The 26,218-nt window shown below is 34.1% G+C and overlaps 1 protein-coding gene across 7 annotated transcripts in view; it reads right to left on the bottom strand.

Annotated features, from left to right (window-relative positions):
- Positions 1-26,218, bottom strand: part of NT5C3A (5'-nucleotidase, cytosolic IIIA) — a 41,126-nt gene that overhangs the window by 1,912 nt on the left and 12,996 nt on the right. The window contains exons 1-11 of one of the 7 annotated variants that reach the window (XM_089917031.1): positions 18,214-24,028; positions 17,413-17,505; positions 13,997-14,051; positions 11,829-11,867; positions 7,809-7,907; positions 6,418-6,487; positions 5,381-5,427; positions 4,065-4,150; positions 2,507-2,596; positions 979-1,141; positions 168-368 (exon numbers count right to left, since the gene is read on the bottom strand). In XM_089917031.1, coding sequence (XP_089773157.1) covers positions 168-368; positions 979-1,141; positions 2,507-2,596; positions 4,065-4,150; positions 5,381-5,427; positions 6,418-6,487; positions 7,809-7,907; positions 11,829-11,867; positions 13,997-14,032 — 831 coding nt within the window. In that variant the 5' untranslated portion in view covers positions 14,033-14,051; positions 17,413-17,505; positions 18,214-24,028. The other 6 variants (XM_089917030.1, XM_089917032.1, XM_022583801.3 and 3 more) reach the window with 6 other exon arrangements.

Raw genomic sequence — 26,218 nt, 5'->3', positions numbered from 1 at the left:
GCAACGAGGGCCCAGCGCAGCCAAAAATAAATAAATTAAATAAATAAATTTAAAAAAGAAAAAGTCTCTAAAATAACTACTTTCTCAGGCACCTTTGGTAACGATTGTCTATAAAGTTTTATCCTAATTTTTTTCTAAAGAAAATTAAATCACATCTATATACTTACTCTATCATTTAGATATCCAATTTTCAGAATGTGTCCAACATTGGCTACTCCATCTGCCATTTTTAAGTCCCCTTGGGAGTCTCCCAGCAGAATTATGTTGCTATTGTTTTTTAGTTGATTGAAATATTCCGTATTCTTCAAGGATCCATCATGTTTGTTAAACACATGAATTAGTTCTCCTTTAAATCCTCTGAGCAGCCCCTGTTAAAAATATAAATCCTCTGAAACAATAGGTTCTGCAAGTTCTACTTGTTGTATTTTTACATTCATGATAGGTAAGAAGGGCTCTGAGAAGTTAATGACTTCCTAGAGACCACTTTAAATGCATTGAAAACCATTGAAAAACCATTGAAAACCACTGAAAGCACAATGCTTTGAAAACCCAATTTTTACTTTTCATTTGTTTCCCAACCAAAAGGTCTCATTTTATGTATGTCATAATATATTGTCTTTCTTAGAACTCATTCAAATAATGTCAGTTCTAATTCACTTTTTTTCCCCATCTATGGATATTAAGTGTTCAGAATTGCTGCATTAAATTACTTTAAAAGAAGTTTTACTTATTTTATTATTAGTCTGCAGCTTCAGAAACAGAAGGGTATATTATTATTATTATTATTATTTTTGGTATATTATTTTTAAAACATGGATATAGATATAACCCTGGGAGAGATGATGATTTCCAGAGCAGGCCTATCAACTTGGCCTAGTTTAATGAATATACATTAAATAATAAATTAAAATGCATTTACACGATTAAAATATTTTCTGATACTAAAATTAATCATGAAGAATGATTTGCTATTCTTACGTTGTCATCAAAATCCATGAAGTTGGACACTACTTTGACATTTGGATAATAAACACCAGCTTGACGGATAACCTCCTCTAGTACATCACCGATACCAGCTGAGAATATGAACACAGGAATACTGTACTGTTGCAGCTTATCAAAGAAATTCTCATATCCTTCCCTGTAAGATGGAGGTAAGAAGTGAGTGTTAAAGAGCAAGGTATATCTCCTTTTCACCTAGAAGTTATAAAAGCTAAATATTTCTACTTGACTCTATGGCTCATTTATATTCTCATTTCAAAATACTGCCCAAGAGGGCTGTTACTGTTGTCTATGACACTACTGCAAGTTTTTCAAACTGGTTAGCTTTTTATCCTCCTTTCAATAAATTCTAACAGTACAAATTAGATGATTTTAGACTTGCACTGAATATGGATATAAACCTACAGTTCAGAATGTATATCATTTTACAGCAAATAATTGAAGCACACCTTGAAAAACCCACAAAAGGTGAGCTGGAAGACCTCCTGCTTGTCATCTTACTCATCTACTCCTTATTGTAAGAAAAGCAGAGTGGTGTATTCTCTTTACATCTGGCATCTCTCTTACCTAAGATGTGGCAGCCATAGGTAATGTCTTGATCTTAAAATCAAAACTCATTTTACTCTTAATGCACTATAGGTTAAGCTGCTTACAAAGGAATGAAATACTTACTAGCTGTCCTCACACTCTTTCTGACAATTTAATGCTTTGCTCCTTAGAAGCAGATTACCTTAAAATGTAGCATCATCAAAAAAAAAAAAAAGAGAAAAAAAGAAATATCATCATATTCACCCAATGAATTGAAAAATTTAAGAGGTGGTAAACAGTACTGAAAATAAGCTTAAAAATGTTTATAAGGCTTCCCTGGTGGCACAGTGGTTGAGAGTCCGCCTGCTGATGCAGGGGACGCGGGTTTGTGCCCCGGTCCGGGAAGATCCCACATGCTGCGGAGCGGCTGGGCCCGTGAGCCATGGCCGCTGAGCCTGCGCGTCTGGAGCCTGTGCTCCACAACGGGAGAGGCCACAGCAGGGAGAGGCCCGCGTACCACAAAAAAAAAAAGTTTATATAATTCATATATTACAGATATTTTTATTACCTGCTAAAACATATCCGCCTTTCCTAGAGATAGTAGTTTTCAAGGGGAGTTTGAGAATTCAGAAGGCAGATCATGTAACAGAAACAGACTTATGAGCTTAAAATCCTTTTCAAGTTGATTTATAAACATTCCTTTCATATTTCACGTCTTTCAAAAGTATTTTGCTAAAATATTTCAAAATGGTCTTAGTTTCATAAATTTTTAAGTTAGTCTTGAAATTATCTAATATGTCATTCTACATTCCTTATCTTACCACTGTTTTATGATAGGTGGCATATTTTGGATATGTTTTTATAGGTGATATTTTATAGATTATTTTAATAAAAAAACACACTTGAATACATATATAACAACAGTTCAAGTCCGTAGACAATTAATAACAACAAAAAAAACACCCGAGAAACTTACTTGAGCATAATGTCAGATTCTTCCACAATTTCTTTAAGTTTGGCTTTTGGTAAAGCCTGTTCAACAAGCAAACCATGTGATTTAGTATACCTGGAAAGTATAAAGAGAATATCAATTATCAAAGAAAAAGAGAATATCAATTAAAGCAAATTAAGACTATTATCTTTATTAAAAAGCATTCTTCAGTATGAGAAAATGAGCATTTCATTTATCGTAATTTTGAATTTAAATTTTAGAGATTTAAATTCATCACTAATGAATGTTATACCCCACGTGTCTCGAAATGTGATATGCATGTTCTTACTGTATTTCCCAGTTCTCGAAGTCTGGTTTAATTTAAATGTGTTAATAAGATAATGAAAGGATACAAGGTGTAACTCTGTCCTCAGTCTACAGATAAAACTGAATTGAAGCTAGGGAGGCAAAATCATTTCTCCGATTGCAGTGAGAATTAGAGCTAAGCCATTTTTTCCCACCTGTTTGTGGTCTGAATTTTCATGAAGAGCCGAAGTACTGAAGATGTTGCCTAGTGAGCCGGAGAAAATTCTTGCTATGGAAATTTTTATATATAGGTGCTTTGTAATTACATAAAACCACCTATAATTATAGCATCTCAGTATAATAGGCCTTTAGAACCTCTCTAGCTGATATCTAAAAATCCACCTATAATATTCCTAAGTGACCCTCCTCTCTGAGTCAGCTCCCATCATGTTAGTGAGCTCATTCTCCCAGGGAAGTTTATACCATTGCTAGAAAATTCTAATTGCTGGACAGTCCTTTCTTTCACCATGTTGAAATCAGTTGGCTTAAGCCTTCCAAGTCTAGTTCTGTTCCGAGAGGCATGTAGAGTAAGTCTAACCTCTTTTCAGTGTTTCATACCATAAACACTAATTAAGTGTGCAATGTATTCAGGTTAGGTAATGGGATAATGAAAACCAGTAACATCATTCCTAGTCTCTTGAGACGAAAACCACAAGTTGTTGCTTCTCAAATCAAAGCATCCTCTCTATTCCTTAAAATCTTCCTCAAATGGGATGGCTCCAATTCCTGTGATTATCTTAGTGGACTCCTTTGACACAGACTAAGTTTGTCAACATTTCTCTTAATAGCATTCTCCCAGGACTCAACACAATGCTTCCACTGTGGTCTGCTTGGAATGCTGCATTTTGATTAATGCGACCAACATCAGAGGCTCATTTCTCAGTAACTATGTCACCTGCTGGCTCCAACTAAGTTCAGAGTCAACTTAAATCCTAATTCTTTTTCTTTATACATTCAGCCACATCTGTCCATATACTTAAAAAATTTTTCTTCTTTTTAATTTAAGGCTTGAATGCAGGATTTAAATTTATTCCCACTGATCTTCATATTAACAAAACAAATTCTAGACTGTTGCGGTGATTAGAGAATTCGAGTTCATTTTGTCATATTTAATCACTGCTCTAACTCACTGGATAATCTATGAATCTATTTATATACAGTACATGGGAAAACCATTAGTTGTAACTGTAATGTTATTTTATATTTTTAAACCTCCCATCACCGAATACACACTTACCACTCTACTATATAAGGGTACTTCTCTTCTACAGTAAGAACAGGATCAATTTCAATAGCATAATACTTTTCCTTTAGTTGCAGTAACTAGAAATAAGTGAATAACAATCATTAAGACTACAGAGTTGTCATTAAGCTGCTTAGTTTTACAGAAAGCAAAACAATGTAAGCACGTGTTTTCCACAAACTGCTTTATATGGTAAAGATTAGATCATGCCTAACTAATGCATAGATCCACTGAAGACATCTTTGTTGGTCTTAGTTTACATATAACTAAATATACCTGCAAAAAGTTACCTTGCTTTTTCGGGGGCTTCCCTGGTGGCGCAGTGGTTAAGAATCCGCCTGCCAATGCAGGGGACACAGATTCGAGCCCTGGTCTGGGAAGATACCACATATCGCGGAGCAATTAAGCCCGTGCGCCACAACTACTGAGCCTGCACTCTAGAGCCCGTGAGCCACAACTACTGAGCCCGTGTGCCACAGCTACTTAAGTCCATGTGCCTAGAGCCTGTGCTCTGCAACAAGAGAAGCCACCTCAATGAGAAGCCCGCGCACCGCAACAAAGAGTAGCCCCCGCTCGCCGCAACTAGAGAAAACCTGCGTGCAGCAGCTAAGACCCAACATAGACAAAAATAAATAAATAAAATAAATAATAATTTTAAAAAAAGTTACCTTGCTTTTTTAAAGTACTTTCAGGTCAGTAATTCAGTGAAACCAGTAATCAAATTATCACTACCAAAAAACTCTTGTTCTCCTATGAAAGTATTCAATTTGATTCATATTTGGAGTCTTATTTGTTAAAATAGACACAGATAGACACTTACTCAAGGAAGTAGAGAACTGAGCCAGTTTCCTGATCAATTTAAGGGGACAAAATACATAAAACCACAGTACTTTTTTTTGGCTGCAAGGCTTGTGGGATCTTAGTTCCCCAACCAGAGATCGAACCTGTGCCCCCTGCATTGGAAGCTCGGAATCCCAACCGCTGGATGGCCAGGGAATTTCCATCACAGTATTTTTGTTTTAATTCTCCAGTTAATGTAAGGACACCAGAATATTTTGGTAATCTATTAAAAGTTTCTCATGTAAGTTTTATTGTTATTGTTAAAAAGTTACTGTTAATTTTTTCATTAAAATAAGTTGGGAGCATATAGTCCATACAATAAACCTAAGATCTGTGCGTGTTTACTATGTGCCAGATATGGCTATAAGCACTTTGCAACCATTCTTGTCTGTATGAATGAACCTGAAAAAACTCTCAGCAAAAAGGGTAATGAAGTTTTTGAGTAACTCTGGATTATAGTTAGTGTTTACCTTTTCTCGACATTCATCTGTAATTAGCTTACAGTTGTCAATGACATCTAAAGAAAGAAAGCAAACTAGGCATTAAAAAAAATACTCTGAACTATATTCAATATCCTGGGAAAAACCATAATGGAAAATAATATAAAAAAGAATGTATATATATGTATAACTGAGTCACTTTGCTGTACAACAGAAATTAACTAAACATTGTAAACCAACTATACTTCAATTAAAAAATAAATTTAAAAAAAGAAAAGAAATACTCTGATGCTACTAGTTCTATAAATAACATTACTTTTAACTTAAATGCCAAGTCAAGTAGCATGGTCATTACAACTTTTGGTGTTAGTGCTGTAATTCACATGGCATTCCTAGAGAATCTAATGGTTTTAAAATCTAAACCTTGGATCTAAAGCTTTTTTCCTACATTTGGGATTACTTGATTAGAAATTCTCCAGAGAGGAATTACTGGGCCAAAGGGTACAATTTTTAGTAGTTTTAAAAAATAAATTATCAATGATTTGTCGAATTACACATGTTCCAACAGTTAGTGAGAGGGCTTATATCAGGTTAAAGAGTATTATTTTAAAAACTCACTGTCAAGTTTGGAAACCAAAAAAGGTATATTATCCTAACAACAGATTTTAACTGGGTATTTATTTAGTAACTCACTCTTTTACTTAGTTTATCAATGACACAAAAATTTAGTAACATTCCTAGAAAACACAAAGCATTTGATAAATCTATTTCTTTAGGCTAATTCAAAGTTTAAATTCATTTAAATATTTCCTGAGTAGACCACATTTGGGAGAAAAATTTCAGAAGTCTTCATTCCTCTTGCAACCAAAACCATACAGGAAAACAGCCATTTACGTAACATGGGGAAAACAAATCTTAAAAATATAATAATAAAATAATAAGGCTCCCTCACTTTCAATGTCCATAAAGAAGAAAAAACCCCAAGCAATCTCATAGATAATACAGGTAGAAAAGGAATTTAAAATAATGATTAATTTCATAAATTTGTTTATGAATGCCACACTTACTATGACATGATGGGCATCTTTTCCCTCTGTAGGAAAATCGACTCAGTGTCATATCAAAGTCTGTTATTATCTGTAAGAAAAGGGAAAAAGGCATTACGAAATTACAGCCACCAAGGCCAGACACTTAATGCACATTTCCTAGAGGCATAAGACTGTGTTCCGTCCCTGCCCTCCACTGTAGGTTATTCGGTCTACACTGAGATTTCTAATGCAGTTCATATATCAAGTCCTGAGAATTTCCATAACTACAAGGTGAACCTTAAGTGCCCCAGCACTGTCGCCAAATAAAATCTGACTAATCGGTATAGGAATTTGCACTCACAGGTAATATGGTTACTATTCCTGACAGCAATAAAACATTGCACAATTTCAACCTACTTGGTCAATGTACAAAAATGCAGTGGAAGCAAACTATATGAAGCTTTTCGTTATTGAAACTGTTACATTCTTGAGTTAACTTGTCTATTTAGGTAAACTCTACCAATGAATGAATGATACGTAGCAACAGTTTACCAACTCTTGAAACTTAGGAGACTGGGCTAAATATTTTTTCAGAAATGTTTAAAAAAAAGAGTAAGTTTTTACTGAATATCCAGACTGTTGATTTAATTTACACGTAAAACATTCCTTTAAAAAAAAAGGAAAGAATTAAAATAAAAGTTATCTATCTCCTAATAAAGTTACATTTTACTTTGAACTACTATGATTTGTTTTATTTAAAAAATTCTTTTGGCTGCGGTGGGTCTTCGTTGCTGCATGCAGGCTTTCTCTAGTTGCGGCACACGGGATACTCTTCATTGCGGTGCGCGGCCTCCTCATTGTGGTGACTTCTCTTGTTGTGTAGCATGGGCTCTAGGGCGTGCAGACTTGAGTAGTTGCGGTGCGCGGGCTCAGTAGTTGTGGCGCACGGGCTTAGCTGCTCTGAGGCATGTGGGATCTTCCCGGACCAGAGCTCAAACCTGTGTCCCCTGCATTGGCAGGCAGATTCTTAACCACTGTGCCACCAGGAAAGTCCTGAACTACTGTGATTAATTAAATTAAAAGAACAACTTGAAACTGTACACATTTTAAAGAATACTATATTATTAATATTAATATTTTACTTAAGATGGTTTAATACTTATGCATAGCACTAGTTAGCTTAGCACTTAATATTAAAGAAAAGCTAAATTTATCTCAAGGCTACTAATTTTGTTTGTTTCCAGTGGGTCATTCTGAGTATTTTAGACCAATTCTAGATATATCTCTTAGATTTTACATTCCAAAAGGATGGGCGAAGCTTGCTATCGAAACTTTCTTTACTTAGATTGTAGCAACACATAGGATGAATGAGTCTGCTTGAACATGAAAAATAAAGGTTTAATACTTAAGGCTTCTTGATAATTATTCACCTGAAGTTTGGCAGGTCCTCCTTTGATAAGACCACAGATAATTTCTTCTACTCTTGTAGGATTCTTGATGCGAACTGAATTTTTCTGGAATTCTGGCATCTAAAAATCAAAGAAATTAATTAACTATTTTTAATTCCTTTTTCCCTAGGTTCCTTTGATACTAAGCAGAATAATATAAAAAGCTTATATTCTTTAAAGATGTAAAAATGTTGGGGCATTATTTTTAAAAAAGCAAACCACCATATCAAGTTGCCATTTATACAAAAAATTTTAAAGCACATCAGTAGTTTCCATCTAGAAGATTAAGGCAAAACTACATTTGTAATACATTATCAGAAAATGCAATTTTTCTAATTATAAAAGTCATGCATGTTTACCACAGAAAAAAACCAAAGTATAAAGAAATAAAAATTGCCTGTAATTCTACTGCCCAAGGATAAACAAGTAAACATTTAAATCAATTTTCCATTATTTTAATTTTTATGATTGCAATCCTGCATGTATATGCACATAATTTATCTCATTCTCATTACACACTTTTGCACCTGGCTTTTTTTTTTTTTTAAGTAAATACCTTAGTTTTAACAGTACTTTTTAAAAAAAAATGCATTCTTTTTTTTAAAAAAATATTTTATTTATTTATTTATTTTTGGCTGTGTTGGGTCTTCATTGCTGTGCGCGGGCTTTCTCTAGTTGAGGTGAGCAGGGGCTACTCATCAATGCGGTGCATGGGCTTCTCATTGCGGTGGCTTCTCTTGTTCCGGAGCACGGGCTCTAGGCACGCAGGCTTCAGTAGTTGTGGCACGTGGGCTCAGTAGTTGTGGCTTGCGGGCTCTAGAGCGCAGGCTCAGTAGTTGTGGCACACGGGCTTAGTTTGCTCCACAGCATGTAGGAATCTCCCTGGACCAGGGCTTGAACCCGTGTCCCCTGCACTGGCAGGCGGATTCTTAACAACTGCACCACCAGGGAAGTCCTTGCATCTGACTTTTTGAAATTAATATTAATGTATTTAATTTGAAAAGTTGCCTCAAGATCTTTGCTTCTTTATTGTACTATATCCCCCCAAACTTCATTGTTCTTGGCATAAATTTTACAATGGACTTATTTCAAGTTAAGACCCTACTAGGTATTAGACCACCTGGGCTTAGAAGCTGCCACTAGGCTGGTTTATGCAGGCTTCAGTTTTGCTCAACAATTTAATGTTATATAAATATTGTTTCTCTTTTCTACCATATCACAGATATAATGAAATTGATCAGAGTTTGATCAGAGTAAAATCAGCACCAGCACAGTGCTCTTACAGCTGTACAAGAAGACTGGGGGAAGGAAACTATGAATCATTTAATAGTCAGCTCACAGTATAAAAAGAAAATGAACCTCAAATCAAGATTCTATAGTGGTTTGTATCAGATAATATTTATTTACTTTATATCCTATTATTATGGGTGTGTTATCACCAATATTAACATATTTCATGTGTGTTATGGACACAGTTATGAAAAATTCCCCAGACCTTGTATGTCTGCTACAAGAGAGTCTGACCAGTTACGTCTATTAGGTCCCATGTTGTCGCTACATAATGGACAAAATTAGAAAATCAGAAAAAAAGCTAAAATGTTTTCCTAAGACTGGAGGATGAATACAGAGTGTACAGGAAAGAGAAGTGGGAACATTAAAATTTTCTTCATGAATGAAAGACCTGGACTTATAATACACTTAATTTTAAAAAGCCATATTTAAATAGGATAGGATAACCTGCAATGCAACTAACCTTCATACAGTGATCTTTTTAATTTAAATGTACTTTAAAGGGTTTCAAAAGAATAAAGGTTATTTAAATCATCTAAATAAATCACTGTTTTATTGTAATTTTTTATAGATGAGAAAAACCAATAGGCATTTATCCCTACATTCCTTTTTTTCATTCATTAATATCCATTCACTTGTTTTATAAATACTTACCATGTGTCTACTTTGTGTCAGACAGGAGAAGCTAGAGATATGATGACATGATGCTTATACCGTTTTCTTGTTGAGTTTTAGGAATCACTGCTGTTTTGGAATATCACTTTTGTTGTTCCCTTACAAATACCTTAGCTAGTAAATGATCCCCTAACTAAATTCTGCTCTTACTTCTGCCTTAACTGGCAGATGCATAACAACCAGCATATGCTTGATTCGATAACTAACCCGTTGATGAAAGCAATAGAGGGTATATGTCACCTACTGTATTTTCGCCAAGAAAATTAGACATTTTGTTTCAGTGTGTCGATACTGAGGAAGATGTCCTGCCTCAAGCAAGTTACTATTACATTTAATTTTTTTTTTTTTTTTTGCGGTACGCGGGCCTCTCACTGTTGTGGCCTCTCCCGTTGCGGAGCACAGGCTCCAGACGCGCAGGCTCAGCGGCCATGGCTCACGGGCCCAGCCGCTCCGCGGCATGTGGGATCTTCCCGGACCGGGACACGAACCCGTGTCCGCTGCATTGGCAGGTGGACTCTCAACCATTGTGCCACCAGGGAAGCCCCAATACATTTAATTTTAAAAAGCCATGTTTAAACAGGACTTCAAAGTAGGCTGGTTTCTGCTAGGCTAAACAACTATTAGATTGGTTTATTTGACAGTGAAAATAAAGAGAACCAGTGGCTAGAGGCATTCATATCCCTGCTTCTGCACAAAATATAACCATTCATTTTCAGATAAATGAGTAGCGAATACTCAAACAGTACTAGGGTGAAATACCAGTGATTAAAACAGATGGAAGGGCAGCTACTTTCTCCAGAGAACACGACAGGATGGAGGACACCGGCATAAGAAATAAAAAAATTATAATTATACTTGCCTTGGACTATATGGTAATACACCACACACACCCCTTTCCACAATACACATACAATATTACTAAAGTATATGATAAATACTTCTCAGGAACTTGAGATATTGGACATTTTACTCAAATATTTTAGAATACAGCCTAAGAAATACAATTTTATGTATGAAATTTGTCAATGAATATCAGAATATCAGAACATTATGAAGCACACTGCAGGAGTATGCATTTCATCATATGTCACATACTTTTGTTACCTCCTCAAATCCCTTCCTCATATTCCTCTTGGACAGAATACACCTTCCTCTTTGGTGGTACATAAAATAATGATACTTGAAATTTGAAGGGCAAGTTATTTTAAATTTTTTGAAAACTTTCCAATTTGATAATACAATTTTATGAAAAATAAGGGGCTAAAAATTTCCATCATTTGTGAGCAAAAGAAAACAAATTCATTTTCTAAGGCTATAATATAAAATGTTAGGGAGGGAGCGAAGCTTTCCTGACAAGAATCAGGGTATTCTGGTTGACTGGAGCCTAATCTGAAGCAATGCTAAAGATAACTATGGAAAACCTAAAATATACTTATTCTGGCTGATCTTTAATATATTGTATTTGTACAGATGAAATGAATTCCTAATTATTAGTCTACTTACATATTCAGAATGCATGATTTCTAAAGAAATTGATTGCAAAGTTATATAGTTTTGTTCACAACCCTATAGCAATATTACAGTGTTTGATATTATCTTATGGATACACTGAGATGATATAAATGAATATCTGCATAGTAGTCACAAAATTGTCCTAAGGATGTTTACCTGTAATTTTCCTAAACACAGCCACATCAAAATTAGCTTGAATTACTTAAGAATCTTTGTCTGAAGCTCTCAGGGAAAATATTTTTTCTTTGTTTTCCAATGTTAAGATATGGTACAGGCAAAAGTCTTCATTACTGGTACAAAGGAGTGGGCACTACAATTTTTATGTGATGACATAAAAAGTGTAGATTTTTAAAACCATCTATTCAGACTGGTACATTTACTCACTCACATACCTGGATGATTCTATGATTTACTTTGAAGATTATGCACTGCTAAATTTTATTCATAGCCGTCTCTCCTGCCTACCACATATCTGGCCTGTCTCCACATTAAGGGAGTGTAGGCCAAATTCTTTCCTTCATTTACCATATAGTCTTTAACTGTAAGGCATTCTCTTAAGCAGCTCTGTAAAAGATACAGAAGTTTTAGTAAGATATACATCTTATACTCAAATGCATGTTCTCTAACATGGATTATAATACAGGAACCCAAATAACTAATACATTGCCAAGATGTCCAAGTACAATACCAGAGAAACAGAAGAAATTGAGATTACTTCTGCTGGGGTCAAAGGAGGGAGGGCCGATGGAGCTAGGATTTCAGAGTGAAGCAGGATTTGGGTATGCTGAGACTGGGGAGGGGTCAAAGTACAGGGTCTAATGTGAGAAAAAGATAAATAGCTCTGTTTTTCTAGAACTTAAGTGTACATGGAGAAGAGTGTGAGTGTGTGTAAAGTCTGGAATGAGAGATTTGGACTCAGGTCATGAGCAGTTAAGAATAACATCCTAAGGAGATATCAACTTAAAAGATGTATCAATGTTTTTAGAAAAGCAAACCCAAGGTAAAAATTGTGTAAATTCACGCAATGACAGTAAAAAGTATTTAAGTATATATCATCTTTTGGCTTGTTTTCCTTCAATAGTGTTATTGTGGGTTAACTACATTGCTACTTGCTTCTAAAGGAGACACATGTTAGAAGGTTCTAGGATCCAGGTAACAACAAATTATATGGTAAGACTTTCCTATGTCTCTTGTATTCATTTTGGTTTAAAAAAGAAAATCAACTCAAGAAAGAAAATGAGTTTAGAATGATTTAAGTCAGCGATGTTCATGCTCAGTACCAATGAATCAAATGTCAATCATGCAATGGATGCAAAGATCATGTCCAAGTATTAGGCTGAACCATACAAAACTGCCAATATTGGACTATATTTGATGTATGAAAAAAATCAGCAATTTCATATGCTTTATCCTAACAGCTCTAAGTATACTGATGACAAGCTTAATCAGCACTTTGAGTCAACTTTAACCTCCCATCACATATTGGATGAGGAAAGTTAAATGAGAGATTTACTAATTGTGACACAAAGCTGTTTGCATGCTAAGTTCTGGTTTATAGGCTCAAACCAGAAAAAGAAAACTAGAAAGAAAAAGGATGAAAAAATAGAGAAGAGGAAGAACAACAAAAAGGACAGAAAGAGAAAATACGAAAGAGATCATGGAGCAGTTGTCCTCTTTAAAAGACGGAAACTGTGATTTAAAAAATTTTTATGAATAAGGAGGATGGACATAATTTTCCCCACACATACAAATAAATGCTACTTACAGAGCTAAAACACTTACTAACATAATATAGGAGATTCACATTCACTGAGTGCTTACTATGTGCTATGAGGTACTTTATATATACTTTTTCATTAAATATGTATAAGAACATTTCAATTATAAGATGAATAAGGTCTGAGGATATAATGTATAACATGGTGATCATAATGTTTAACACTATCACAAAATTGAAATTTACTAAGAGAGTAGAACTCAAATGTTCTCAAAAAAAAAAAAAAAGGTAAATTTGTGAGGTCATGGATGTGTTAACTAGATGGGGTAAACTTTCACAATGTACATGCATATCAAATCATCACACTGTACACTTTAAATATCTTGTAATTTTATTTGTCAATTATATCTTAATAAAGCTGGGAAAAGATATGAATGAAAACAACACAAGGTTGGTGCTTTCACACCCATTTCTTAAAGGTGAGATGGTTGCCTTCATTCAAGGGTATCACAGCTATCAAGGACTGAGTTAAGATCTGAAGCCAGTTCTGATGCCAAAGCCTATATTTTCCCTACTTCATCCTAATTTCTATAATGCAATGAAAGCTACTGCTGTTCAAGAAGTTTTTAAAAATTCTTAAATGCTGGTCATTTTAATTCAGAGGCCTAAGAGAAAAGATCTCATGTTGTATGATTTAAGTATGCTGTTGCTGAGCAAGGAAAATTTACCACAAAAAGGAACGGGGTAATCATTTTATATGCCGAGAAACACTTGAATGCACATTATATTTCAAGCAAAAAGAATTCCAAAGAAATTCAATTCAACAAACATTCGAAGTTCTACTGTGTGTCTAACATTGGGAAGAAAGATCTGTATACAGTTACAGTCCCATAATTAATTATCTGGTTAGAGACAGAGGTAAAAGTGGTGAAGATTCACCATTAATAAATGGAACTGGAAATATTCAAATACCCACCATTTTCACATGTACAGCAGAATCTTGATTAGGCATTTCTCGGTTATCCAATCTTCTGGATTTTCCCAGGTGATGTCACAGTGAAAGAGAGAGAAAAAAAGTACAAGTGACATACATACATTTTAGTCTCTTCCTTTATGTTAATGACATACCCGGAAGGTGCTTTTGGTTTGACTGAAATACCGAGTTACTGAAGGCATTTTTTTTTTTTTCTTTCCTAAGAAGCTCAGCAAAGATTTTACTCTATCTCACAAAGTTTTGGGTTAAAATTGTGTATGGAGAAGTTGCAGCTGTCCTATAAGAATTTATATGGTGTTAATAAGATTTGAATAGAATTAAAGTGAAGTGTATATTTGCAAGAAAATGCTTTATTGCAAGAACACTTTATCAACATCTCTACATGTAAGGGTGAAGTTTGTGGGAAAATTATGCATTATTATTACTGAATAAGAATGTAAGGAGAAGCATAATCCACACAAGTCAAATTTATTCTTCAATTTTCTCATTTTAAAATCTTTAATTTTGTGAAATGATGTGACTAAGATCTGACTTGTGTTTGAATCTAGCATAGTGTCTGGCACAAAATAGGTATGTAATTGAATGATCATTTAAGGGTTTTGGGTGAAATTTATATGCATCTATTTGTTAAACCAAAAGTTTAAAAAATACCCTATCATTATACTAAGTTTCATTTTTGCAGTATAAATCTTAGGGAAAATTATTTAGTTTTGTTCCTCAATGACTTTACTTTTTTTTTTTTTTTTGCGGTACGCAGGCCTCTCACTGTTGTGGCCTCTCCCGTTGCGGAGCAAAGGCTCCGGACGCGCAGGTTCAGCGGCCATGGCTCACGGGCCTAGCCGCTCCGCGGCATGTGGGATCTTCCCGGACTAGGGCACGAACCCGTGTCCCCTGCATCGGCAGGCGGACTCTCAACCACCGCGCCACCAGGGAAGCCCAATGACTTTACTTTTACTTTATTCCAGGTAAGCAAAATTTTATAATAAAAGCACTGTTTAAAAAGGGTAAGTTAGTTGAGAGGGAAAAACTGACTTTTTCTTAAACTCTAGTAATAGAAGTTGAACATTAGATCTGTGTTCTTTATAATTAAAATGTGTGTAGCAGACATAAAAAAAATTTCTCAAATTCTAAAATCCATACCCCCTTCCACTTAAAGTACATATATAAAATTGGGAAATATCTTACTTAAAAAAGTATTTCCCACCCCTCTCAGAAAGGCTGTTAGTTAAGTTGATGATCTTATAACTGATGGTATCTTAGATTTGAATAAACAGTATTTCCAAATAGTAAGATACCTCCATTTTTTCACATCTGAAAAATACTGTCATCAAAACTGCCTGGCAAGTCTGTTTCTTCATTTATAGAATCCAAAGCGTAAAATATTAAATGCTTATGGCTTTTCTTCAATATTTAATATCTGAAAAGGATTTCTAGATTTCTCAGAAGGCACTATTTAAATAAAACCATTTTATTACCTTGAAAAAGAGGAAGGAGGATGTGAAAAAGTACAGTGGAGTTTACAAAAATATCACATACTCTGAAACAGTTGAAAAGCTCGAAGGAAAACAATTCAAGTAGTGAAGAATACGTTTTAATATCTGGGAATCTAAAGTCTTTTGTTACACATAGCCAAGTAGCCCAATTCCTCTCCACTCTCCGCCCCCAAGTATGGCTCTTTTTGGAACATTCATTCATGTTCAGTAGAAAAGGAAAGAAGAAGGAAAAAAAAAAAAAGCCAGTGTTAGTAGGTAAAGGAGTTAATCATCTTTCTCATGGTCTCTTCATTATTTTATTTATACAAATGAAAACAAAGAGTGATCAGAAATCTGCTAATGGCCAACTTTAGGACATTATTTTTAATAAGTAAACCTAATAGTTTACTAGATACTCTGCAAATTTCAATGACGATATTTCATTCTTCCTAATCCTCACTGGCAATCTGACCAGAATTTATCCTTACTCAAAGATAATCTCACATGAAGTGACACTGCAGTCCTAATAGAAAAATCACTATCATTATAGAAGTGTAAAGACTAAGGTATAAATGTCAGCATTCTGGCGCTATTCTAAGGAAGACATTGAAAATTAGGGCAGGATATTTTTAAACCAATAGGCTTGTAAACCTATACTTGGTATATAAACTTCTGGCTTACTTTGCCAGCAGTCATCTGTTGCAGATGCTTCAAGAGAAAAGCTGCTGAAAAAAACACATCAAGTGTAGAAGACATGTTCAAAAATAGAAAATATCACCCTTGAACTATGAACTCTCTACTAAGAAAGTTCTGAAGTTTTAAGTATTTGGAACCTTTATATGTGGACTGGAAAATGTGGAAACTGGAAAATAATTACTTTGTGTTCTTTCACTGTGAGGTTAAGGTCTCTACTGTAACAGTGTTCATTACAAGGAACATGTAGGACCAAGCTAAAGACTGAAGCAAGAGGTAAGAAGAACTTCACTTGCATAGCACAAACTTGATAACTGATTTTAGCTATCGTGGTATTTCATTCTGAGATGATTCTCTTTACACCTTGAAGTTATTTACAAATTAAAATGACTGAAAATTTCTATATCTACATGAAAAAAATTTACTTGCCTTTATACAAGTTTTAAAGTATCTATTTGAGTGCAAATTGAATACTTTTAAAGGCCCACTTGACTGTCTTATGGGAAAGTGAAAAAAGATTAAATTCATTGATATTCTTAGCTTAAAAAGTTGTGATTCTGCTTTAAGCTTGATACTTTTAGAAACATTTAAATTACACAATAAATTAAGGAAATTTTGAATGGTAAACTGTATACGTCTTACATAAGAAAAGGTATGCATTACTACAGTATGGACAGTGTATCAGCAACAGTCCTAAATATCTTACTGCCCATCTCCAGCAACATATATTACTTGTCCTAAGCTTGGGTTTTTAATAATGACACTTTTTTAGGGTGATTAGCACATGGAAAATCAAACTATAAGTTCCTTATTTGTATAACATTATAAAATCAATTTCTTGGGGGCATTTAAAGAATTCTCCCTAATTAGATTTTCAAGGCAGCAGTGAAAAAAAAATACACAAACTGGAAAATGAAACTTTCTCTTGATACAGAGACAAAACAAAAATGAAACTGAATAGCAAAAGGTGGGATGGTAAGACAAGGTGGTAGAAGAAAAGAAAATAGATTTCAAAGGCCAGTTATTTAAAAATTGGCAATTTATACCAATTTTCTTAAATAGTAAAATGTGGCTTCTCAGTTAGAATTTTGTAGATACTTATGAAAATACACAATTTCAAAGCTTAGAATTTATTCATCTATCCTCCCCATCTCCACTAACCTAATAGCTAATAGTGTTTTTCAAGGTGAGTAAACCAAGGCACACAGAAAGTAGATAATTTATACTGATTACCCTTAGAGTACTCTGAGTTCCTCTGTCCTTGAATATGTCCTAGAACAGCATAGGTAGTAAGCAGCATCCAGAGATGCAGGGCTTGGATATAGGCTGCCAATAAAAACCAAGTAAGCTACTTTAAGAAATGGTCTGCTGCATTAGCTAACTATAAAAAATAAATTCAAGTATTTAAATCTAAGTTAACTACAACATTCTAGGCTATTATGGTGATATATATGTTTGAATCTTAATTTTCAATATACAATGTGTTATAATCCTTACAGACAGTAATCCAGCTTTTATTAATTTATAAAACATACCAGTATAAACCCATTCCAAGATATCCTGGATAATGCTTATGGGCACAAAATAAAAATTAATTATCTTTATTATTAGCCATAATAAATAGTTCCTAACCCTAGGTACACAAAGCATGTGGCTATCAGCAAAACTGAGTCACACAACAACTAATGAAAAACAAAATTGGATCTTTTTTCCCCTTGAAAAGAGATTTCTGAGGGTACTTTGCTTTTCTTTAACATCTATGTGTGAAACAATAAGCTCTTTTTTTTTAAACAATAAGCTCTTAAAATTAGATCCTACAAATTATAATTTCTGAGACTCAAGACACTGCAAAGTTTTACATATTCATATCTTTGCAAACTATAAAGAACTTTTACATTATACAGGATCATTCTGTTTTTATTTCCTTAATTTGGATGCTTAAATGCTTAAAATTTCAAAAGATACAGAATCAAATAAGAATCAGATAAAGTTAAACAAGAGAAACTCATTTTTACATGAACTGTACACACTTACCCTGAAGGTAACCGGACAAGCTACCACAGCAAAAGAAAATTCTTCCTGTCTGAGGAGTACTAATATAGAACAAGGTGCAGCTGAGGGCGGTTCCGAAAGCCTTGGCTAATAAGCGCTATGCAAAAACAGTCTTGTGACGCATCACTACACAGTGCTTTATTATGCTCTGGGTGACAGGCTTGCTAGCTCTGAGTTAGTCACCAGTCAGTCTACAGAACATGATCAAATAAAATAATGTGGCAGTTAAGAGAAGGTAAATCTATACTATTAGAGCACTGCCAACTTGCTCTGCAAAGAAAAAAGGAACCTCAACAGTAACACTTTGAAACACTCTCTTCCTCATGTGTTTTTTGGCTGGCAGCGTACTTGTAGTATGTGTACTTTTCTGTATGAATATTATATTTCAATACAAAGTGAAAAAGAGTAGGTCGTGGTTGCCAGGGGCTGGAGGAGGGGAGAGCGGGGAGCTATTGCTCAACGTGTACAGAGTTTCAGTCTGGAAGATAAAAAGAGTTCTGGAGATGGATGGTGGTGGTGGTTTCACAACTATGTCAATGTACTTAATGCCATCGAACTGTACACTCAAAAACAGTTAAAGTGGTAAACTTTGTTATGTATGTTTCACAGTTTTAAAAAGATTAGTTCATTTAAGACATGTGAAAAAAACATGATGCATAAAAGTGTGGTCAGTAAGATGTTAACAGTCTTTATTGCAGGGCAGTGGGATTTAAAGTGACTTTTATGTTTTTCTTCATATTTTCCTACACTGTAAATTTCAACAAGACCATGCATAGATCTACTAAAAAATCTGAACACAATGAAAACTAATTTTTATGGTTAAAAAAATTGAAAACAGTTCCCTTCCTGCTGGAAATGAAAGCAAACTGTTGTGAAGAAAAATATTTTCAACCTTTAAAGAAAAATCAGTCTTGTTTTCAACCTGAGTAGTAGGATTAAATATGCTAATACCATGTGGCAGGTCCTGATACATAAGTTATGCTACGGGCTCTGGGAAGCTTTATCATTAGAAACATGGCTATGCTACACTTACGTAAATAAATTTTTATATCAGCCTTCTCTCTTCTACGCTCAAGAGAAATCAAACCCACAAAACATTTCAGTAATCAAACTTTGTGAAGTGGCATTCTCTATTACAAACAACACAAAAAATTTTAAAATAGCTTTTAAAAAAGGCCACTAACAAATTAACCAAACTTGGTATCCTACCAAATGTTAAAAATTGGCATTGCTATCTTAATAAGATGAGAAGATTGCCAACATAACATTTCTCTTAGAGGAAAATCTTTTATATTCTAGTAATGGAGGCTCAAGGGCAACCAGGTGATCCATTTTGAAAACACCTCTGTATTATGCATGAATGTGACGACTTAACTGTCCTTTAATATATTAATATGGTTAGTAATGATAAGAATTTTAAAGATATCTCTTTGAAACATGACTCCAGATAAATCATCTTCAACAAAAATAACAAAGAATGCTGGAGTTAGAGTTCCATAACCTTTTTGGAGGAGTATTTAGAAATACTATTAAAAGCTTTAGAAATATACATTCCCTTTGGCACACCAATTTTATGTCCTAAGGAAATAAGACAGTACACAAAGATTTAGTTGCAAGGGTGTATATTGCAGGGTTGCTTTATAATACTGGGAAATTGTAAACAGCCTAAATGCCCAGTATCTAAATATTTATTAATACTGGAGAGGTGAATAAATTGGGGTAAACACATAAAAAATTATACAGTTCTCAAACATGATTATTCTAAATAGCTAAAATTTACTGTATGCTTACTGTGTGCCAGATACTTTTAAGCACTTGACATACCTCATCTCATCTCATCTTCATAACCCTAGAAGGTTTGTGCTATTATTATCCTCATTTTAAAGGTGAATAAATTAAGGCTTGTAGCTGGCAAGTGGCAGAAATGGATTCAAATTTAGGTCTCTGTGACTTCAGAATCCATGCCTGTAAATCACTATACAGGGCTTCCCTGGTGGCGCAGTGGTTGAGAGTCTGCCTGCTGATGCAGGGAACGTGGGTTCGTGCCCCGGTCTGGGAAGATCCCACATGCCGCGGAGCGGCTGGGCCCGTGAGCCATGGCCGCTGACCCTGCGCGTCCGGAGCCTGTGCTCCGCAGCGGGAGAGGCCACAACAGTGAGAGGCCCACGTACCGCAAAAAAAAAAAAAAAAGCACTATACAGTACTGCTCTGTGAGATTAATATTTACATATATACTGAGACATACATGATCTACTATTGAGTGAAAAGAGTTATGAGAGTATCTATAGCAAGAGTCGAATTTTGGGGGAGAAATCTTTATAAAAGCACAGGAAAGTCTAAAGTAGAATACATAAGACAGTATCAGTAATGGGATTAAGGGGCCATTTTTATTTTCTGAGCTTCATAAAATAAATGAGTTCCTTGGGGAAAAAATGGCTTGTTAAAAATGATATAGTAGTAGAACCGATCATGTCCATAATCGGAAAAGAAAGTTTAAAAAAAAAAATCAGAACCAGTCAACATTATACGGATGGATTATTTTAAACAATAGTTCTAAAGTAGAGACAGAAGCAAGGAATTCAGCCAGTTTACCCTAAAAACAAAACAAAATACTTTACAGCATGAAAACCAAGATGGCTAGTTTCTTATCAAGAGGGATGTTTTGGTCTCTAAGGGATAGATGACTTTGGCTTTGATAGTGCTCTGTCCAGCTACTCTAAGGAGAGTGGAGAAGAGAGGAAATATGAGCATTGTTTCCTGACAACATATAGGGGACTTCTTCAGCCTTTCAATTCCATTTAGTAGGTGGGTATACGTGGTGGGGGTGGGATTGTGTGTCTCGTGGGGTGTCCCTCTATGTCTAAAAAACCGCGAATACCTTAATTTAAAAATAATGTATTACTAAAAAGTGCTAATGATCACCTGAGCCTCCAGCAAGTCAAAATCTTTTTGCAATAGTAACATTAAAGAACACTGATTACAGACCACCATAACAAATATGATAGCAATGAAAAAGTTTGAACTATTGCGGGAATTACCAAAACGTGACAAAGAGACATGAAGTGAGCAAATGCTATAGGAAAAATGGTCCTGATAGACTTGCTTGATGCATGTTTCCACAAACCTTCGATTTGTAAAAAAAATGCAATATCTGCAAAGTGCAATAAAACGAGGTATGCCTGTGTAATTTAATCAGCAAAACCTTAAGAGAAAGATAATACTTCCCCCTTCATTATAGGTAAGGAATCTAACGTCTGGGAGAAGTCACTTGTTACTTACATACGTGAGCTGGAAGACTTTTTTTCTTACTTGATCAGCAATATTATAAGCATAACACTTACATGAGAGGGCTAAAGATGTGTATGATAATAGTAATGTTTTGAAACTGTGCCATAGAAAAGGAACAAGGACACAAGTACTGAATGAAAGAAAATGAATTTTGTTTCAAATAGCTCTAGGATCCTCTTTTTTTTTTTTGAGAGGAGACATAAAGGATCCAGGAATAAAAGAAGTCATAAAGGCAGTCTCTTTAGCAGCACAGTGGACTTTCATCTCTGGACACAATGACTGGGCCTTGTTGCCTTGGAATTTCTTTATTTACTGTCATAGAAACAAAAATTACTCATATCACTCCTGATGCAAACTCTAAACCTGAAATTGATATGCCAAGAGCAAAGAATCATACAGGACTCAAATATTTGGCAGATTTTTCTCCCCTTATAACACTGAAACTGGCTGTCTTTATCAACGGAGAAAGGGATACGCATTTGTACTTGAGAGTAACTTGTTAAAACTTTTAGATACCGTCAATTTTCAATTAACTTGAAAAGCTAAAAATGATCACTTCATATTGTGCCATCAAAAAAGTTTCTCAAAATTTTGAAATAATGAAAAAACAAAAAAGTCCACAGAAAATCTATCAGTTTAAATCTTAATAACTTATTAATTGATTTTGCCTTTAATCTTTGGGCAGGGAGTAAAGGGAATAAAGGTATTATATTAATTGTTATATATGAAAAAAATCATTTCATAATCCCACATAACACCTGTGGTATGTAGTTATTTCTCAATAATCCAATCTATGACTTAACTACTAACTCACAGTTAATTTACCATAATCCAATTACCATTTCTCTGTGGAATGTATTTTTAAACTTCATTCTGAACTTGCTTGACACCCTAGGAAGTTATTCCAAACCAAACAATAAAGTCATAAAAGGAGGACAATTCAGTAGGAGGTAAGATGTAATACTCTCTATAAGGACTCTTGCCAAATTTGCTCCTGCTAATTGTTGCACGATGTAAATAGAAAGACCATTTTTTTAATCATACAAAACACCTGTCTAGGCATTTGACTTCTCTCAAAACTTCTCGGAAAAAGACAACAGTCAACTAACTTTAAAAGTGTGACTGTTCAAAATAAAATTGAAACAAGGTGATATAAATGTTTATATGAATATGGTTTAAAATGTTTAAGGAGCAAAAACAGAGATGAAAACAATTAATTATTATATGTTGGGGAAATGAACAGCAAGTAAAGATTTTCTCATAAGTTTTTCTCTCATTTAAAATAATTCCAAAGACTTATCCTATTAGGTGACTGTTAGCAAAGTTGATTGCTGCATTTATGAATTTACACACATATATATAAACTGAGGAAAACCTATGGTTCTAATCTCAATACATTTCTTAAAAACTCTATGCAGGGCTTCCCCGGTGGTGCAGTGGTTAGGAATCTGCCTGCCAATGCAGGGGACACGGGTTCGAACCCTGGTCTGGGAGGATCCCGCATGCCTTGGAGCAACTAAGCCCACATGCCACAACCGCTGAGCCTGTGCTGTAGAGCCGGAGCTCTGCAACGAGAGAGGCCACAGCAGTGGAAGGCCCGTGGGCACTGCAACAAAGAGTAGTCCCTGCTTGCCCGAAGACCCAATGCAGCCAAAAATAAATAAATAAATAAAATAAATGTATATATTAAAAAATATATATCTTTGTTGATATGTATACATTAAAAAAAAACTCTACGCAAAAATCTAGGATTGAATAACAACTTTCAGAAACTCAAATGAAGTTCTTGGACACAGTCTGTATCTTTTTACTTTCTTATTTAAAAAGTAATAAATTCTGTAAACTCCTTTAGAGGAAACGACATTTGTGTTGCAATAAGTCGGTCAAGTTCAAGAAAATCCGATGTAAGACAGTACCATAAATGAAGGAAGTCTTTCCTAACTCTCAAATGTACTATGTTCTAATCTTTCAAGATGCTTAGCACTGAAATTATTGTTCCTATTTTATTATATCTGGATTTCTGTGCCTGAAATGCAACAAGAAGAAAAACTTTTGTTTTAATTCTGGACTCCTTCCACATCATAAAGTTGGCATTCTATATGTTGAAAAGAAACAGTATTGTTTAGGATTGTTATTTTGATATGGGTTATAATAAAAATGGTAAAAAAGTTTTATGTTATTAGTGGCTTTTATTATTGATGTATTATATCCAGTACATCTAAAAGGAGAGTACAAAGAGAACGTACTATCCCTTCTTCTTGCTATGCTAAATAAACTCATTTAAAAAGTAATAAGGTAAGAAAACAATGAAGAAAATTACTGAGATTCAAGTTCATAAACTAATAACTTGTAGCAAAGAATTATTTGAAATCATATGGATGATATCAGCGGTTGATAACTTGAGTTTTTAAAGTATATAAGTAGAAGAAAACACAAAATATAACCCTTTCAAAACCTTTCTATTAATAAACTCAACATAGTAAACCAAAGTAATTAATTTAATCTTAGAAAAGTTTTGATAACATATAGTACATTCCATAATGGAATGTGTGACACAGAAACCAAATTTATGGTTACCAAAGGGGAAAGGGCTGGGGGGGGAGGGGTAAATCAGAAGTTTGGGATCAGCAAACTACTATATATAAAATAAATGAGGTCCTCCCGTATAGCACAGGGAACTATATTCAATATCTTGTAATAAACTATAATGGAAAAGAATCTGAAAAAGAATATCTTTATCTATCTATCCATAAATAAATATATCTGAATCACTGTGCTGTACACAAGAAACTAACACAACATTGTAAATCAATTATACTTCAATAAACCAAACCAAACCAAACTAAAACCAACAATGGAATGTGTGCTCGTTAGAACAGAACTTATAAAAATAAGTTTATTAGAAAATGACCTTCAAAAAGCTTTGTGGTCAGGTTTTATACTTTCACATATTCAAACTTTAACTTTATATTCAAACTTTAACAGCTCCCATGCTATATAAACTATAACACATAAAAAGAAGTTAACTACCCAATGCCATTTATGAACTAACTAGTACAAAACCCTGAAACAAATGTCTCTCAAAAAGAGACAAAAAGAGAAAAGATACCTAATTTCACTTATGAATACACATAACAAAAGTTTTAAATAATAAACCAGTGACAAGGTGGGATAGGAAGGGTGGGAGGGAGATGCAAGAGGGAGGAGATATGGGGATATATGTATATGTATAGCTGATTCACTTTGTTATAAAGCAGAAAAAAACAACAACAACCCAGTAACAAACTAAATTCAATAGTATAATAATCATCTGACATGACTGAATCAAATATATTCCAAAGATCAAGTAATAGTTATCAAAGAGAAATGATAGGATCACAGGTGATTGTATTTTCTTCTTCATACTCTTTGGTACTTTCTCAATTTTCTATAATGAATAATATCTTATACCTAGAAGAAAACAAAGATTATTTTTTAAAAGTTACATGTCCCAAAATAAAAGAAAGTGAAAGTGTGTATAATGCTACTACATCTTTAGAAGAAATGGACATGGCATATATTAAGTAATATTTGTGAAGGTAAAATGAAAATTATCTATTGGAGCAAAATCATAATGCCTTACTATTTTTTTCTGTAGTTAGCCTTCCTCATTCTATGGCTGGGAGGGTAAACTAGTGAGTAAGTTATACAAACTATTTAATGCTATATTCTCCTCCTACTCTGGCTATCGAATGAAGTCATAATGTATAAATGAGTCATGTGCAAATCAAGGTTAGTAAAACATTCTAAAGAATTAGTCATTGGCTTAATGAGCCATTTAAAGGTTTGAAAAGGAGGGTCAATTTAGACTACTCAAAAATGGAAGTGAAACAAAAAAACTTGGAAAAATATATTTCTAACATACTCTCATGGCTGAAAGTCATTTTATAAAAGCCCTTGCAAATCAAGAAAAAGAACTCAGATGGTTCAGAAAAGAAGAAAATAAGTGACCAGGTTTTTAAAAAGTTCAACTTCAAAAGTAATAGAAATATTAATACTTTTTTAAAAAGCTATCATTTGGCAAAGATCAGAAAAAAAAAAAGATATCTACTCCCAGGAAAATACAGAGTTAGGTACTTAAATATACTGTTGGTGAAAATATAAATTGGTACAACCTTTTCAGAGGGTAACCCCTGGCAGCACATTCAAAAGGCTTTGATCAAGCAATTCCATTTAAACAATCATGGACACGCACGATGCTACAAGAATGTTCACTGATCCATTAATTATCATAACGGAAAGTGAGAAACAATCTAAATGTTCACCAATGAAGAACTTGCTAAATAATTAATGATATCCGTATATGATATAATACCAAAGACAATATAGTCATTAAAATAAGTATAAGTTTATTATTAAGAAATAAATTAACAAGTTAAACATTGTTTTAACAAGTTAAAAACAATGTTATAGTATGGTCTCATTTTGGGAAAAATGATACTTAATAGTTATATGTACAGAAGGAGAAAGGAGTACATTTACTAAAATATGGGGTTCTTTAGGTGGTGAAAATCGCAGATTACTTTTTTTTGCTTATCTAGATTTTCTAATTTTATATCAGCATATACTATACCAGAAATAAAAAGAGAAAGAATCAAAGGGAAAATTAAGTTTAAGATAGGTAAATAATTAAAAATGGAGAAATTCCTTGTAAAAAGCT

This window comes from Delphinapterus leucas, chromosome 9, assembly GCF_059928025.1.
Source record: "Delphinapterus leucas isolate spDelLeu-1000000601 "Yukka" chromosome 9, BTC_Dleu_Yukka2, whole genome shotgun sequence".
NCBI classification, from domain to species: domain Eukaryota; kingdom Metazoa; phylum Chordata; class Mammalia; order Artiodactyla; family Monodontidae; genus Delphinapterus; species Delphinapterus leucas.
Note: the sequence above shows the minus strand (reverse complement) of the source record. Positions and strands in the feature narration are given on the sequence as shown.